The sequence below is a fragment of the Hypomesus transpacificus genome, chromosome 24 (assembly GCF_021917145.1).
Source record: "Hypomesus transpacificus isolate Combined female chromosome 24, fHypTra1, whole genome shotgun sequence".
Taxonomy (NCBI): Eukaryota; Metazoa; Chordata; class Actinopteri; order Osmeriformes; family Osmeridae; genus Hypomesus; species Hypomesus transpacificus.
The window spans coordinates 3,899,761-3,914,033 of record NC_061083.1 but is presented as its reverse complement, the minus strand read 5'-3'; the positions used below and the strand labels follow the sequence as shown (position 1 = coordinate 3,914,033).

At 48.8% G+C, this 14,273-nt stretch overlaps 1 protein-coding gene across 1 annotated transcript; it reads right to left on the bottom strand.

The window, feature by feature from the left end:
- Nucleotides 1–1,380: 1,380 nt before the first annotated feature.
- Nucleotides 1,381–13,834, bottom strand: LOC124486684 (rasGAP-activating-like protein 1). Its single transcript, XM_047048444.1, has 20 exons — nt 13,746–13,834; nt 13,299–13,355; nt 12,265–12,378; nt 11,945–12,006; nt 10,874–11,003; nt 9,707–9,788; nt 9,461–9,601; nt 9,239–9,330; nt 8,452–8,569; nt 7,928–8,081; nt 6,834–6,898; nt 6,631–6,743; nt 5,774–5,966; nt 5,473–5,610; nt 4,679–4,823; nt 3,745–3,917; nt 2,609–2,746; nt 2,340–2,475; nt 2,070–2,190; nt 1,381–1,800 (listed from the first exon to the last, which is right to left on the bottom strand). Exons 1-20 carry the CDS (start codon nt 13,808–13,810, stop codon nt 1,605–1,607), a joined length of 2,433 nt encoding a protein of 810 aa, XP_046904400.1. The 5' UTR covers nt 13,811–13,834; the 3' UTR covers nt 1,381–1,604.
- Nucleotides 13,835–14,273: the final 439 nt, after the last annotated feature.

Below are 14,273 nucleotides of genomic sequence, written 5' to 3'. Positions count from 1 at the left end.
TTACTTACTTACTTGTTTAGGCTTTTTTTGGCTAATTTGACCGGATTGTTTGTTTGTCTATTGCTGCAGAGGTAAACAATACTCTGAAACAACATGAAAAGTAAAGGCCAAAAAAACGCATTGTTGGAAACACATTTGAATATAATAACTTGTTACAACTTTAAATTTAAATTACAACTCTACGTTCATTGAAGCATCATTCTACACAGAAAAATGCTATATCTTTAAATACAGTGTGTTCTAAGAAACATCTTGTAAAATATCACGTCAACTATAAAATATGTATCCTGTAGACTTGAGAAGAGAAGGGTTTAACATGGCAGAAAAGGCATTTTGGCAACTTCTCCCTCACCGTCTGGCAATTGCAATGGCACACACATTCCAAAGCACTGATCTCACAAACCAGTCCTCATGTTAATCTAATACAGCTCTAAACATTCCACCAATATTAGTTAGATACTGGAGGGAAGGAGTCAATAAATCAAATGTTGCCATTTCAAATCTTAAAAAGCAACTTAAACAACAGTTAGCTGGTGCTAATAATCATGTATATTCTCAATAAATGTATGATTTCCCTTTACTGCAATAAGTACAATTAATAAAAGAATGGCAGCAATTACATCTCAGTCAAATGCTGCTGCCTCAACAATTTCAGATACAAACCTGAGAGCAAATGCTTACTGAACATGACATTACCCAAAAATATTACATTGCTGCAAAGTTACAGATATCTCTCCTAATATTTCCCACTTCACAACAGTCAACAGAGCAGTAGCACCGAACAGAAGCTTTGTCAAAGGCTCTCAAATCTCAGGTGCCCATGGAAACAACAGCAAAAAAATTTTCCCCTATTAAATATAAGCCTTAAGTAGAGGCATCATATTATGTCAAGTCAGACACTTTTTTAAAAGCATCTACTTTCGTTTTTCATATAGGCTATACCACTGTGAAAATGATACCAAACCTCTGATCATCTCTATGCTACATTTTTGCTGTTGTGGCGAATACGTATTTATAAAATTAGATGAGTAGAAAACATTGATAAAAGCAATTTCAAAATAGCATACATTCAGGTAGAGTGCACTAAAAGCAGATTGCATAATCATCCTCCAATAAGGTCCTGTACAACACTTGAGAATACCAAAAGCTTTTTCACATTTCACAATGATTGATGCAGGGCATGCATTACATTCCTCGACAGCTGACAGAATCACGGGGATGACACGAAACCTCCTCATCCACACTCTATCCCAGCTTCAGGCTTACTTTGGGCCCTGTCTGGTCCAACTGCCTAAACTAGCCTTTGCCATGTTAGGGCCTAATTTCTGACACTGTGTGTGTGTGTGTGGGGGGGGGGGGGGGGCAGTCAAAGAGTGGCATTGTTAGGGCATGTAGCCACTGTCTGACGTTCATAAAGAATTCATCTCTGGAGGAGGTCATTCATGCTGAAAGCATGGCAGGGGTGGAGCAGTCAAGGAGGCCTTCTGGGGTCCCTTTGGCCTTCTGGGGTCCCCGACACTCCTTTACCCGACCTCCCCTGAGGCTGGGGTGGGATGGTGCCCAGGCTGTAGCCCCCCAAGGCTGGCTCCAGGGGCCTCCCCGCTTCAGGGGGTCAGGATTAGGCTAGTGTCCTCCTCCTTCTCCCGGCACTGGAAGGTGGTATGGGTCTGCTCCAGGTCCAGGATCACCCCCAGCAGCCTGGCAGCAGCAGCCTGGCTGGGCCTGAGGACCAGCCCACTGCACTCTGCTCCATCCTCCTCTAGCGGGGCCTGGCTGGCCGGCATCTCAAGGTACTGTTTACTGAAATCACAGCAACATGCACCTCACTATCAAATAAATTACTGATTTGCTATCAGCTAAGATGATTCATTATTGTTTTGTATAAAAATTATCAACTAAATGGTGTGTATTGAGCAAGTGTTGACAGTCAACATTCTGTTTACGAAGCAGAATCAGCAGTATCCTCTTGGAACGTGTTGCAATGTAGACCCCTTGTGGCTGTTGAAAGAACTGCGCCGTGTTAACAGTTGGTTATCACAGCCTCCCAGCCAGGAAGTAACCAAGCTGACCTGAGCTTATCTCGGCCCTGTAGCAGCTGTTTGTAGATGGTCTGGGCCTCCGCATCCGGGTCCAGAGGGTCGCTCCAGTCCCCCAGAGTCACAGCAGAATGGGTGCGACTGCAACCTAAAGCTGGACCACGAGGAGAGGTGAGGTCGTAAGGGGCTATGGCAGGTAGGCTACTGTTTGCAGGTTCGTACTTTTAGACGCATACAGGTGTGAGCTGTGTGGTTTGTGGAGGCATGTGATTGGGTGAGACCAGGAGGAGAGCAGGAAGTTACCGGCCCGGTCTGTCTGGAGGCAGCAGGTCCACTTGCCGCTGCGGTGCGCCCCCGGGTGGAAGGAGGGCAGCATGCGCTTGTTGTAGATGCTGGCCTTCCTGATGGCCGACAGCCACTGGTTCAGCTCATTCACGTTCTGCGCGCAAAAAAACGACAAGGTCAGAGAACGGAACGACCTCCGCGGGCCGAAACGCGGTTTTCGGTCTACGGTAGGTGCCGTCCGTGACCGTGCGGTGCCTTTGTGCTCGGGGTCTGGTCAGCGACTGTACCTTGCACTGGATGTACATGGGGTGCAGCTGCCCGTCGTTGTCCTGGGTGACGACCTGCATCACGTTCTGTTGCTGGAAGGCGTTCTCGTCCACCCTCTCCACGGCAACCACGCGTTGGATGGCGATGGAGGATCGCACCTGCAACACACGCAGCACGGCTCAGTGTCCATCGCCTCCCGAAAGGACGCAATGCTCCTTTCGGATTTCCGAAAAACTTTAAAGAGCACGGCACCAATGCAATGATGTGCAACAATGTTTGTGCAAAGGACAGGTCTGAGAGAGGAGATGAGGAGAAACGTGAGGGCCTGGGTGGAGGGAACATGGTGGGAAAGCTGCTTTAATGTGTAAATCAGCCTCTTCTGTCGGCGGCCCATTTCGGCCCGTGGAGCTGACGCACAGCGAGAGGGGCGAGGAGGGCCAGGGATATTGTCCACAGTCTGATTTGCAATGTTAGCATGAATATCCAGCTTTCAATTAACCTGGCCTTTATTCCTAGAACACAAAGGATGGAGCCAGCTCAAAGAGAGCCTCTCACCGCCTTGGCTCTCTTCCTCATCTCCCTCTCTCTGTCTCTCTCTCTCCCTCTCTCCCTCTCTCTGTCTCTGTCTCTCTCTGTCTCTCTGTCTCTCTCACTGTCTGTCTCTGTCTCTCTCTCTGTCTCTCTCTTACTGTCTCTCTCTCTCACTGTCTGTCTCTCTCTCACTGTCTCTCTCTCACTATCACTCTCTTTTTGTCTAGCTCTGGGCTCTGGGACCTGGTGGCGGCAATTAATTTCCTTAGGCTACACTCTCTCTCCTTCTTTGTCTCTCTTTGTCTCTCTGTCTCTCTCCCTCTATCTCTCTCTCTCTCTCACGCTTATTATCTGGACTAGCATCACATGATAATAACCTCTCCTCTAATGATGTTTTCACATGGTGTGAAATACAAATAAATTAGACTGAAGGATGATTAAAACGCTTCCTCTTTTCACGAGGCAGGATGACGATCAAACACTCTTTGAAGGCAGCGCAGGAACCAGTTCTTCATCAGAGAGCATAATGCCTGCTAATAACGAGTCCCAGTGAGGGGGACACACAACTCTAAGCTCGTCACGTCTGTCTCCTCTGTGACGCCATGGCATCGTCACGCGTCCCCACCTGCCAGTCGGGAGTCTTGGCGTAGGACAGGGTCTCGCTGGTCAGCCAGAAGTAGCGTTTCTTGAAGGCGAAGCGGGAGAGGAGCTGAGGGCCCTCGGCCTTGTGCTTCTGGAGGAAGCCCTCCTTCACCGTGACCGAGGGCAGGAACACGGCTCTCTGGGGAACCTCGGACACTGCGGAGAAGGACGAGAGAGAAGGAAAACAACCCCACCGCCCCCCAAGGTTGATCAGACAAACGCGGGGGGGGCGGGGGGGGGGGGGGGGGGAGTGTCCTTTTAGTTTGTGTGAACACAAGGTGGCGCCATAGCGGTGTTGTTGTCGGGAGTAAACTTGGTTGAATACCATGTCCTCCTCCAGTCCCCCCGGCTGTGGCTGGGTGTCTTATCCCCCTCATCATGTTCTGACCACCTACACACCGATGGAACAAGGAGTCCAATGCAGCATGACAAATCCCTCTTAAGCATTAAATGTCAAACTGGCCTTTGAGTGGGGGAACCAGGTCGGTGAGATGACATATGGAGATTAGAACCTGATATGTCACAGGGATAATATGTATGGCAACAACAGGCCAGGTGACACGTGACGAGAGGACATAGTGGGTGACGGGTGTGACGGGAACGGGGGTGGCAGCAAACTCCACACTCCAACGGCCAGCCAACTCCGCTCTACCCGTAGCCCCCCCTATCGGCTCCCAGATGGCTATGAATATTTCACCAGAAGGCCATTGTTCCAACTGATTCCAGTAATGACTGGGACCTGCCACACTGGCACCTGGTTAGCACCTGGATAGTTAGGAGCCCAGCCAAGCTGCACTGTTTACCACCAGTAGGTAGACTGATAGAGAGGGGGGTATCACTGGTATCAATGGGTCACTGTTAGCTTGCTTTCAACAGGGGTCTTGAGAATAAACACAGTCCCCAAGATTCCCTCTTACCGCTGTCGTGGTCGATGTCGATGAGCTTGTCCAGGAAGTCTTTCACCGAGGCCACGCTGCAAAGGATGATGGGATGGAGGGGAGCCATCCACTGCTCCTTGCCGTGACCCAGCTGGAGGCCCAGGTTCCCCACACTCTGCACAGCCTGACAGACACGCACAGTTCACGCTCTCTCTGTGCACACGAGTTCCTGACACAGGAACACAAACCCCATTCCCTGCGCTGACAGGTGCTTAACCTCGCGGTAAATGACGGTAGAATTTTTTCCGTGCGCGCTTTCGGTATCTGGACACTCAGACTGTCAGTCACGAGCGCTCTCTTGCTCTCTGTCGCTCTCTGTCGCTCTCTCTCTCTTTCTCTCTCTCTCTCTCTCTCTCTCTCTCAGTCTTTCTCTCTCAGTCTCTCTGTGTGAGCTCAAACAGGCCCCCGCGGCAGGCTAGCTCCCTCTTTGTCCTGCCCACACCTGGCCCTGGGTGCAGAGGAAGCCCCTCTCCCTACTCCCCTGTGATGCTCCGCTTTGAACCACAGCCTGGCCATGCGCACGGGCACCAGAGGTAAAAATAGACTGTTCTCTGTGAAGGACCCATGGCAACAGGACTTCAGCACCATGGACAGCAACAGTCAGCTGCACAAAGCTGGATTACTGGCTGTTGAACCATGTGGTCTTACACAGACACGCACCGGTACAAAAACTGGGTATGCGCACACACACATCCACACACACCCTCCCTAGTCACAAACACAGAAACTTGAAAAATGTGTGTGTCGGCGCGCGCTGGTGTGTGTGTGCGTACCTTGGCCAACAGTAAGAGTGTCCTGCTGGTGCGAGTGTCCGCGTGTTGGTCCCTCAGGTGGAAGAGTTTCGGCGTGAGAATGGCGGGGGCAAAGAAACGCAGGAAGAAGAAGCCGCTAATGGCCAGATACTTCACATCCTGAAGGAGTAGGGAAACACATGTAAGACAGAAGCAATCAACACGCTGATTCTCCAGCGGCTGATTGTGATTACGAAACCGTTCCTCCGGTACTCATCAGCGCGCGTCTCTGATTCAGCCTCCGAGCTCTTGACCTCTGACCTCTGACTGTGGGGAGGCTCACCTCGTTCTGGGGTTCGGGGAACTGCTCCTCCACCCTCTTGTGGAGCTGCTTGAAGGCCACCCTCATGACCGGAGGGCACTGAGCCACGGAGCTGACAATGGACTCGACGATGTTGGCCAGGTAACCCTGCAGCATCTCCACGCTGCTCTCGCGCACCTCCGCCTCCGACACCGCCCCTTTGAAGGAGATCCGCCTTTAGGAGAACCAAAAGGAAAATCGTGAACATGTGGGAGGTCTCTGATCTTTAAACAAAGCTAGTCATTCCCCCTTGGGATTGTGGGTTTCAGCCTTCTGGAGGCGATGAGAACACTGTGATTGGGAGAATGTTAAGCACTGCAACGCATCTTTTCTGGATGGCTCAATGCAACAACATGCCGTGCCACTGGATGTATGTATTTGATGAATCCTTTGACATGGGTTAGTGGTGCGGCGATCGGCAGGTGTGGTCTAGGGAGAGGTGCGATCAGCCAGATAGCAGGTCAAGTCTAGGCAGGCACAGACACAGTTGTGGGGGCCGAATCCTATCTCCATGTCACATATAGACATCCCAGGGGGTTTCTCTAGTCGCCAAGCAACAATCTTCTCCCCCATTTTTACGTTTCTTTTTCGTCCCTTGGTGTTGATGTAATCTCTCTGACTCACAGAAAACTGCAGTGTAAAGTCTTCTAGAATGGTCTCATTAGTGTTTTCTATGATGACTGCATTGTCTTGTTGTCTTACGCACATTGGATCCCTAGTGATTTATGGTTGTGGTTAAGCTGTGGTAAATGACCTTAGAGGAAGACGAGGGATTCAGGAGACAAAGTATGCTGTGAAACATAATAGTATCCATTTTTAGACAACCACAGTTAACCTACCTGGTTCTGTTTAGGTCGATCTTACACGGGTCCAGTTCGATGTACTTCTTGTCGTCGAAGATGCGGTTGATGATGGGCTTCAAGACCTCGTGCAGGTACAGCATCCCCACACCCTGCAAGGAGCACAGCGAGCTGTCGTCTGTGGTGCAGCGTCCAGTGGAAGAGGAAAGCATGCCAATACACTCAGGGAAACGGCGGGTTACCTTCATAAACTGCTCCATGGCTTTGGACGCCAGGGAGTTTGAGCGAAACAGGGTGTTTGGATCCGCTGGAAGGGGGGGGTGAAACATGAGGAGAAAAACAGGAGTTTTCGAGAAAGTGACACGTCTTCACCAAGAGAGAGGAGAGACTACTAGAGAGAGTACTAATGTTAGTATTCCAATAAGTAACGCTTGTTTTTAAGTGACACTATGCTGTTCTTTCATGGCCCTGGGTCCAACCCAGCTACCGTAATCCTTTTATGGGAAAACACTCATATTTAAATGGCGGTATGACCTTCCTGTTGAGGTTGTCGACTGTTAGTGGACACATTAGGGGACTAGGGGACTAAAACCATCAATACAGTAGGGGACAAACACTGGATAACTCAAAGTGTCTTCTGAACACTGTAGACAGCAGCTCTGTCTTGTGTTTTCTACTTGGTCTGTGTGGCCTGCTTTAATGCCTTGCTGCTCCCCAGTGTCTATTTTGATCTTGTGATCAACCAGCTCCTGTTTGGATCGTGTGGAGTTGCTATGGAAACTTAGGCACTTTGCTTGTTATCTCAAACCACACGAACAAACACCGCCAACCACAACAGAACTACCTATGAATTCGTTCGGGGAGGGGGTGGTGGAGGGGGTGGGGGGCGGCGGTACCAAAACATAATTGATGAACACCCAGAACTTGTGAAATGACTGGCAGAGTGAATAATTGGCGGACGTCTGATAAATATAGAGGCCGAGGGCGGTCGGCACCCACATAGCCGAGGAGGGCAGCGATTAGAAAACAAGCGTCAAGTCAGAGTTAAATACCAGCAACGCTTAGGTGAAGCCTCTGGGGAGCACTGGGGAGCTGCAGCAGGTGATGTCTCAGCGCTCTCCTTCACTCTGACTAACACACGAGCTGTGTGTGTGAGTCGGTGTGAGTGTGTGTGGGGGTGTGCGTCCGTGTGCATACATGCGTTTCAAAGAGTTTCAGTGACAATTATCCAGTCTAATCTAGATTACAAAAAAAGACCTTTTCTAAAGCAATGCTAGCCTTTTTTCTTAGCTTTGCTAAGCCTTACACCGTGACCGGCCCAGACAGCATGTCTTACAGGTGTGGTTGACCTCGCGAATGTTGAGGTAGTCCAGGAAGGGCACCACCAGCCCCTGGCCCAGGTAGATCTTTACCAGAGTCATGGCCACATCCTGCCTGCTCTCCACCGTGGTCACTTCCTCCAGCATGGTCAGAGGACTGTGGTCCTCCACCTTCAGACACGTGGCAGAAACAGGTGAAGAGGAAACAGGGAGCAGCGATGTGAAGCAGACACAGGAAGTGACACAGGAAGTCTGATCCTGAGGGCGCACATTCTAAGAAACACACGTATACAGCCCTATACCTATGTTCGGAAATGAATTTGCATGCAGTCTCCCTCGATTCATACTTTGTCATTTAACGAATGACAGATCAACAATAACCATTAAACTCAGTAGCACAGTGTAGCTTGTGTAGGAGCCTTTGAGTGGGCAGTTTTGCGCTGGTCTTCCAAGTAAGATTCAAACACATAAAAGACGTGACAGCAGATCCGCACCGCCTCTCTCAGCTTTAGTGAATCCCGGAGCGGGGTTACCCGCTCACCTCCGCAGGGGAGATGACTGACTCCACCAGCAGGTCCAGCAGAGGCTGGTAGTACAGGGAGGGCAGGATCCTGTCCTCCACCAGGCGAACCTTCAGACGCAGAGCACCCAGCTTGCCTCTGAGTCGTGGACACACACACACACATAGACACACCACACAAACACAAACACACGTGCACACACACACACAGGTCAGGTAGAGGCCCAAGTGCTTGTGTCGAGGGCTTGATGTTTGGCCCTCACGGTGCTGTGCCCTCACTGCCTGGGGCCAGAGGAACTCCACACCACACAGAGACACGTCCAGTGTGATGTGAGCCAAGCCCACGCTGTCATTCCGTTCCCTTACCCCCCCTCCCCCCCCCCCCTCCCCCCCCCCTCCTCCCCTCCCCCCACTCCCCCCCCCCCCCCCCCCGGCCATACTGCAGACATCTGAGCTCCTCTCTGACTGTATAGCGTCGTCTCCTACATAAACACCATCCTGAAACTATGAGTCACTTGCTAATGAACCTCTGTGTACAGATTGTCATCCATGCAGCGACAGAGCTGCTATCACGGCTTCGAACTAATCAGTTTGTGCGGATGCGCTGTAAGTTCAAACCTTTCTAAACTGTGCAGCTCTGGAGAGGGAGAACAGATGAAGGCTAGTAACCCCCTCGGGGAAGAAAGAAGGTCATGGAGGAGAAGGAAGAGGAGGTGTTTTGTACTTTTCCTCAATTTTCCCTTATCTTTTTGTTGTCTTTTCTTTTCTAGGCCTTTCAGACACAAACATGTTGACGCGTTGTCCTTACCCAGCGTCGTCGTCGTCGTTTCCCAGGGGTAGCAGGCGAAACCAACCCTGCAGCAAAGGTGTTTTAAGCAGACACGCAAAAGGGATTTCCACCTGTTTGGGGGGGGGGGGGGGGGGACAATATCCAACTGAGACTAGAACTTCAGAACCTGAGAGTCCGACACGCAGAGCTCACACACATTTTTCGCGGGGAGAGATTAGGAATAAATAACAGAGTGGTCACCTTGCCCAGGAAGTCATTCTTCCCCACCATGTCCCAGTCCCAGACTTCCAGAGTGACGATCCCTCCTTCAGTCAGCTCCTCCATCTCCAGCTCCAACTCCAGAGTCTCCCCCCAGTGTGGGAACCGGGTCTTCTTGATGATCTTCAAAAACACAAGACACACACACACACAGAAAAACCTTCACATGAGCAGAGTGTTGTCGTAAAAATGGGACTTTCGACTTTTTTGTCGAGCCCCGCTACTCACAGAGGTCTCCGCACTGTGGTTGTTGAAGAGGATTCTGGCAAAGGGGTCAGAGGTGCCAGAGATATCCCGTGGAGCCAGGTCTCTGTTGGGTCACACACAAACCAGACATGTCTTGGAACCATGATAAGCTCTCGTTATATCTTATACTGCAGTTTTTTAGTAGTGAATTCATTTCCCATGCTTTTACCCCCTATTCTCCATCTGATTTGAAGTTGTATTCGAGCCAGTCTTTTTGAACAGACTGGAGACTGTTCCCTGACTGACAGGCTCATTAGCACCGAGCCAGGGGGTGAGAGGGAGGACAGACCAGACCGCAGATGGGGGAGTGTGTGAGGTGAGACAGTGAAAATGACTCAGTAAAGAGCTGCCATTGTGGGCAGGAGGCCTGCAGGCGAAGGTGACGTCACTGCCCCCGCCCTCTGGGACCGGTTCTGTCACAGAGACCCACGCTACGGTGACATAGCACAGAGAAGGCCTTACTGTAGAGGTCTTAATGACATTCAGCCTCAAATCCGGTTCTCGAGATCACTGTTTTTCAATCCAAACTATAAACAAGAAGGTTTCTGCGCCACATAGTCAAGACAGTGTAAAGCCACTCATTTTCTTCTTATCTCACAAAATGCACAGGCTAACTGGTGGGACTTTGTTCAGCATCTTAGGAGGGAAATCTCCTCGGATCTCCTAAACTTATGGCATTGTGGAGTGCGGGCCAAATCTCGTTGGAGACCCTCTTCAAAACGGTCTAAACACTGTTGATTCAAACTCCACAGAAGCAGTCAGGCTGGAACGCTGCCATGCTCTCAGAGCAATGAGCTGTGTTTCCGATGGCCGCTTGGGAACCTGCTCTCAGCATCTCGTTCTTTAATGGCTTTCCGGGGCACTTTTCTCCATAAATTAGCTTAGCTTCTCCTAGTCCGCTCCCTGTGATTCAGCGCAGTCTGCTGGCGTGGACATCTGTTTACTTTACAACTCAAGGCCACAACAATCACACATCGACTGGCGAGCATTGTGACATGTGCTGATTCAATTACAAAACCCACAATCTATCACTCAGCGGAGAAGCATTCTTCTCGCTTAATCGGATACGCTCTCCGTGGTTGCGACAGTTATCCGGCTCCATGAAAGCATCGATCAATAAAGTTGAATCAATGCAGTGATGTCCTTTACCTGGCCTCTATAAAGTGACAACGCAGGCCAATCCTCTGGGCATCCTTCAGCAGCTCTAGACCCAGATGAATCTCTCCCTGCACCTCCTCATCAGGATCCACCCTAATCAGGTTCATCCAGCTGTCAAGGCCTGCTCACATGGAAAGAGACACACACCAACAAAAACAACACAGCCTTGAAAACAGCAAAGTTAATAGTTCAGAGAGATAAGAGGAGGTTGAAAGGAGATTTGTTTGTTTTTTCCAACCGACGCAGAAGTTTCCCATGTTGGTATGAGGGACTTGACTCAGTGGTACTGGCAACATGTTGCAGTGAATCACAGTGACAGGGCTGCCAACTTTTCAAGAAACCTTGGAGTGAGATTTGGTGCCCCCCCCCCCCCCCCCCCCCCCCCCCCCCCCCCACCCCCGCCGCCCGAGACAAGCTTTTACTGCTGTTTACCAGTCTATGTTGCTTCACTCAGTGTGCCTGCGCCTCGTCCATTACTGTTTCCAACGTTAGCAGAACTACTTGGTTGGCGTTGCTTTCTCAGCGTGAGAAATACAATGTGTGGCGTGAGAGCGTGTGAACTGGTTGAAATGTGTGTCTCTCGGCCAATGAGTGAGAGTTGGCAGCCCTACAGAGCTGAACACAGAAAGCATGATCAGTTTGTTACTGGGACAAAGCAACTGCTGTGACACACTAAGTATCACATAGGCTGTTTGGCTTGTGTGCTGTTAAAAGCACACGCATAAAGCACCAACATTATTTAAACACTGTCGAGTTCATGGATATGATATACAGTCTACAAGACGAGCATCTTCGAGAGTAGCCATGCTGAAAGAAAGGTAAACATGAGGAAATGACCTAAAAGGAAAAACCTAAAAACAACGTTTCAATCACTGTGACCTATGGTGCCCTAAGAAACATTTCTCAGGGGTCATGGGAATCTGCTGGTCTGGTCACCTTTTAGTCTCCTAACCCTTGACTTAGCCTCACTCGTATACCACCCAGAGTACAGTAGTCAATATATGGGAAATATGGGAGTGATTTGTACATTGCAAAATCCATGTTGGTGGTAATCTGACATACCTTTAGCTTGGGATCCGATGGCCTCTTTGCTGAGAGATAGCTTCCCAATGACATCATCGTGGCTGAGAGAGAGAGAGAGAGAGAGAGAGAGAGAGAGAGAGAGAGAGAGAGAGAGAGAGAGAGAGAGAGAGAGAGAGAGAGAGAGAGAGAGAGAGAGAGAGAGAGAGAGAGAGAGAGAGAGAGAGAGAGAGAGAGAGAGAGAGATTGATTTACCTGCCTCGTGATGCTTGTTTACTTGCTTGGTTTCTTTCTCCTTGCACTCCTAAACACATTCTCTACCTCACAGGTGAAATCACCCTGACCGAGGAGGGTGGTCTTACCCAATCGTATCTTCATCCATGACGTAGAAGGACAGCGTGTGGAACCCCATAGGCAGGTGGAGGGTGTATTCTTCACCCCAGAAAGGGTTGAGGTTCTTCCACACGGTTGCTGTCCTGTGAAGGGGTCAAATGGGTACCGTTGTGAAGGTCCACCTAATCCTTAAACAGACCCTGATGTCCTATTCACACCAATACCCATGTCGTTTGTATATTCACATGGTGAATATTTCAATGTGAAGGACTCTGGGCTTTTGTGTTGAACACAGTAAAGGAATAATATGGTCGTTTTCAAATGGCAGACTACTTGTAATATCAGAATAAGAAGAATTGAAAACCTTAACCCCTTTCAAGAGGATGGCATACAGATTATGAGGCTAATAGATTGTAGTTAGTTTGTGCAGGGTGACAAATCGAGAGGTTGACACAAACCATTCACTTTTTATGGCGGGGGGGGGCAAATCACCAAACAATAATGTCAATCAAGAAAACAAACAGATTACACTTGTTATGTGGAGTGGTGCCGAGCATGAACATCACCCCCTACTACGTACCAGGGCTTTCATTATTTTCCCTGTCAAGAACGGAAGCTCCCTGCAATAATTTATGCCCCCTCTCCATGGTTACCTGCGGGGTGTCTTAAAGGCCAGTCCTGTATCAGGTTTATGGTGCTTAAGGTTCTCATACTGTGATCATCGCTACCGTGGTTACCTACACACTAGCATGGCTTGCCTCGTTGCAAGACTGGGGAGAACAACAGTCACAACAGCTAACACTCTCCTCATCAGCATCAGCATCAGCATAAAAAGACAGTGATATCACTGATCGAAATAGATTCTATTGTATTAAGTAAATGTTATGATTATGACTTAAAAACAAGTAGCAGCACTGAAAGACAAACCGTACTCAATGCATGTCAGTCAGAGAACAAATAATCATGATACAGTGTTTAACTACAGTGCCTGTCATTTACTGTCAAAGCATATAACAACTCTAGCGCGTTATAGTTCAGTGTAATGAAGGATGGTCATACGCACCTGGCCACAACTTCATTGTCAACTTTCACAATGCAGTATGGGTCACTGGTCCCCGATCTTAAAAAGATGAGATCACAACAAAATTGGCTCAGTTTTTCTCTAAATTTACAAAACCACCTGTAAAGGTTTTACATGTAGTTGCACTCTCTTGGACGTCGCTTTGGATAACAGCGTCTGCTAAATGCATAAATGTAGTTATGGGCTTAGAGCCTAAGCATGCCAAAACTCCTGAAAAAAGTCTCATAAAAATGAAATCAACCAAATATAGAAATGCATAAAAACGGTTAGGCGATACGAATCAGTTGTCATTTACAGCTCTGTGCCTCTTAGGCTGCATGTGATCTGATGTGCAATACTAGCCTAGATCTCACAGAAATATCTTGTCATCTTTGTAATTAAAAGAGTGGAGCAAGTCTGTGGTTTATGTCAATTAAGTGTTGTACTTACACGTCTTTTGCTGACAGGTTTCTGCCCTCTACAATACGAAAATAAAGAGAAGTATTTTTGGCCATTTTTTAAAGAGGATGATATGTTTCCAATTCCTTTCAGCTGTCCATCCGCGATCCTTACAACAGTACCCTCATCAGCTAGAGTTGTTCATCTCTGGCACCTTCAGCGCGTCAGGGCGCGTAGTGCAGCCTACCCATAAGATACGTAGCCGACTGTGTTAGACTCATCTTTCACTGGTCTTGGTGGTTATCAATCTATGTGATTCTAATGGCTTACATCCACATTGGGCGTAAAAATAAGTTTGGCAGTGACAAAATCCGATTTTTGAAGATAACCCAATTTAATGTATAAATCAGTTAACAGAATGTAATAATGACTCTGCTTGTCTTGATCTCTTACGGGTCAAACTATATTTACCTTTATTGACCAGTAAGCTTTTATTGTTTATTATGAAAGTAAAACTGTACGCAACAGCTGCTCACCATGTAACACGACCAACTAAAATAAACAGCGGGTGATATATTG